Source organism: Notothenia coriiceps, unplaced genomic scaffold (genome assembly GCF_000735185.1).
Source record: "Notothenia coriiceps isolate Sejong01 unplaced genomic scaffold, NC01 NC01_scaffold00023916, whole genome shotgun sequence".
Taxonomy (NCBI): domain Eukaryota; kingdom Metazoa; phylum Chordata; class Actinopteri; order Perciformes; family Nototheniidae; genus Notothenia; species Notothenia coriiceps.
The window spans coordinates 8,544-10,685 of NW_011356617.1; the positions used below are offsets into that span (position 1 = coordinate 8,544).

The 2,142-nt window shown below is 44.8% G+C and overlaps 1 protein-coding gene across 1 annotated transcript; it reads right to left on the reverse strand.

Moving 5' to 3' along the window:
• Window positions 1–286: 286 nt before the first annotated feature.
• LOC104954799 (vacuolar protein sorting-associated protein 35-like) lies at window positions 287–1,620 on the reverse strand. The gene is made up of 3 exons (XM_010781987.1): window positions 1,570–1,620; window positions 937–1,176; window positions 287–475 (listed from the first exon to the last, which is right to left on the reverse strand). The coding sequence occupies exons 1-3, from the start codon at window positions 1,576–1,578 to the stop codon at window positions 320–322; spliced, it is 405 nt and encodes a 134-aa protein (XP_010780289.1). The 5' UTR covers window positions 1,579–1,620; the 3' UTR covers window positions 287–319.
• Between the last annotated feature and the right edge of the window lie 522 nt (window positions 1,621–2,142).

Here is a 2,142-nt window from a genome sequence, read left to right on the forward strand (position 1 = left end):
TATTCAACTGTTAAAAACATACTGTTCAAACTTTTTAAGTTCAATAAATGGATGGTTAGGGTTAGGGTTATAATCGTATCAATATTGGCCAAAAATAATCGTGATTATGATTTTTGCCATAATCGAGCAGCCCTAATACTTTCCCTGTCTGGTATCTTTATCATCGGTTAGAGGTCCATGATTTTCTCTCTCAGGGCAATCTCTCTTTTTCCTCTACATATATACAGAAACCAGGTTTTATCATTTACACAACATCACAGACGTCCTGTTCCTGCGTTGTTTCACTTAGAAACATGAAACACCCTTAACCATGTAGGCGTTAGTGTCTTACCGCATCGTTTTCCCGCTCATAGAAGCAGACGTATCTGTTGAGGATTTCAATGAAGAGCTGGACCTGCAGCGAGGGGTCCATACACTGGTTGGCAATCTTCAGGGCTTTCTTTAGGCACTCCATCACACGCTTCCCGTCGCGGATCTGAAAATGGAACAGCATCAGTACGGAGCACTGACAGCTGTGGAACAGCTAGCAAAGTGACTGGGCAGGTTTATATATAACTGATTATTGTTAGAAAACATAAAGAACTGGTTTCCCTTTACTTTAATCTACATTTGGCATTATGGCCTTTTGCGGCATTGTGGTAGCTTTAGGGTTTAAGATGTTGACCATGTGATCAACTTTCCTGTCACTTCTCAAATCAAGACAAAACTTGAATGGATAAAAAGCATCAAATGAGTTAAAGAAATGAAAGTGTGGTTAATGGACAACTGAACATTTAATACCTCTCCCCCACATACATAATGTCCCTATGTGAGTATAGAAGTGTTTCCTACTTGTTTGCACCTGCTGTGGACGCCACTAAATCAACCATACTGATTCTGGACATGTTATTCCAGATGAAGTATGTTTGAAAATAGGAAGAGAATGATCCAACACACCTCCTCCCCGTTCTTCTCGGTGCTGCGTCCGGACCAGAAGAGGTGAGCGCAGATGCTGACGGCCCGGCACTGGTCGGGCTTCTTCAGCAGTTTGGAGGCAGCGAGCGCACACTGAGTCCTCAGAGGCTCGTGGTTCTCCTCGCTGAAACACCGCATCCGCTCAAAGGTCCCGATGATCAGCGTGATGGCTGCCAGCTGCGCTTTGGAGTCACTGATCTCATCCTCGTACAGAGAGAAGGCCTGGGGGGGGGGGGACGCCATTTTTTTCACACGGTGTGTCACAATGGACTCGGTGGACGTTTTATCTGCAAAACAGAAGTTAGCCTACAAGGTACAAATAAATAAACTGAACCTAAATAGAAGGGTTTCTTAGGTCTTTGGTTTCTTCTATTTAATAGTTACATCAAGGGATGGCTCAGCGCTTCCGGTGTTTATAAGAAGTCAACAGTCGACCTGTCTCTTTCTCCTCGTCTATCTCACATTTTGTGTGGTGTTGAATCGCCGCCGTGTGAATAATTGTACATGAATCCATGAGGGTATAACAGAAACACAGCTTATAATTAGAGGGTCACAGTCTTCAGGCGTTCTTAAGCCGGTACATTTTACAGGCCTACGTCTTATGAAACACTGTACCTGGGACATGATTATATCTCTATAAGTTCTACTTGTCGTCGTGGTTCTCAAATGCCGATCTCCCTGCGCTCAGCTGCCCCTGTCAGGAAGAGGCGCAGAGGCAGCTCCGCCAGCTCCGCTTTGATATGATGCACTGATGGTTCTGATGGCGATATACGAGGAAGATCTTCTGACACTTCTTCTCTCACTTGTCATCTGAAGACCAGACCGATGTGGAAAGGCGTATGAAACAGGAGTGAACTCTAAAACACAGTATGTGATGTTAGAGTGAAGGACAGTTTTGCTCACGATGTGGAGTTTCCTTGTATCTGAAGGCCAGCTGGTAGTGCAGCGAACACCAGGTGGTGGGCAGTGTGTAGCGCATCCGCACGACCCCGGGGTCCCCCGCACCAAAGTGTTTCCGGCTGTGTTCAGGATCGTACCCTACTAAAACAAGAGTAGACCTAATCAAAACACACTTTTGCAATTTTATTACCTCTGGAACAAGCTAAACTAGTTTTATACATATTATTATTTTTCTGGTCATTCATTACTGGTCAGTGAGCTGCGTTGATGATACTGACAGGCTGTCAG

Excerpts from the sequence above, each read along its gene's own strand:
- LOC104954799 (XM_010781987.1), bottom strand. Across the intron at positions 476-936 it reads CCGAGAAGAACGGGGAGGAG|ATCCGCGACGGGAAGCGTGT; the intron begins GTGTGTTGGATC and ends TTCCATTTTCAG.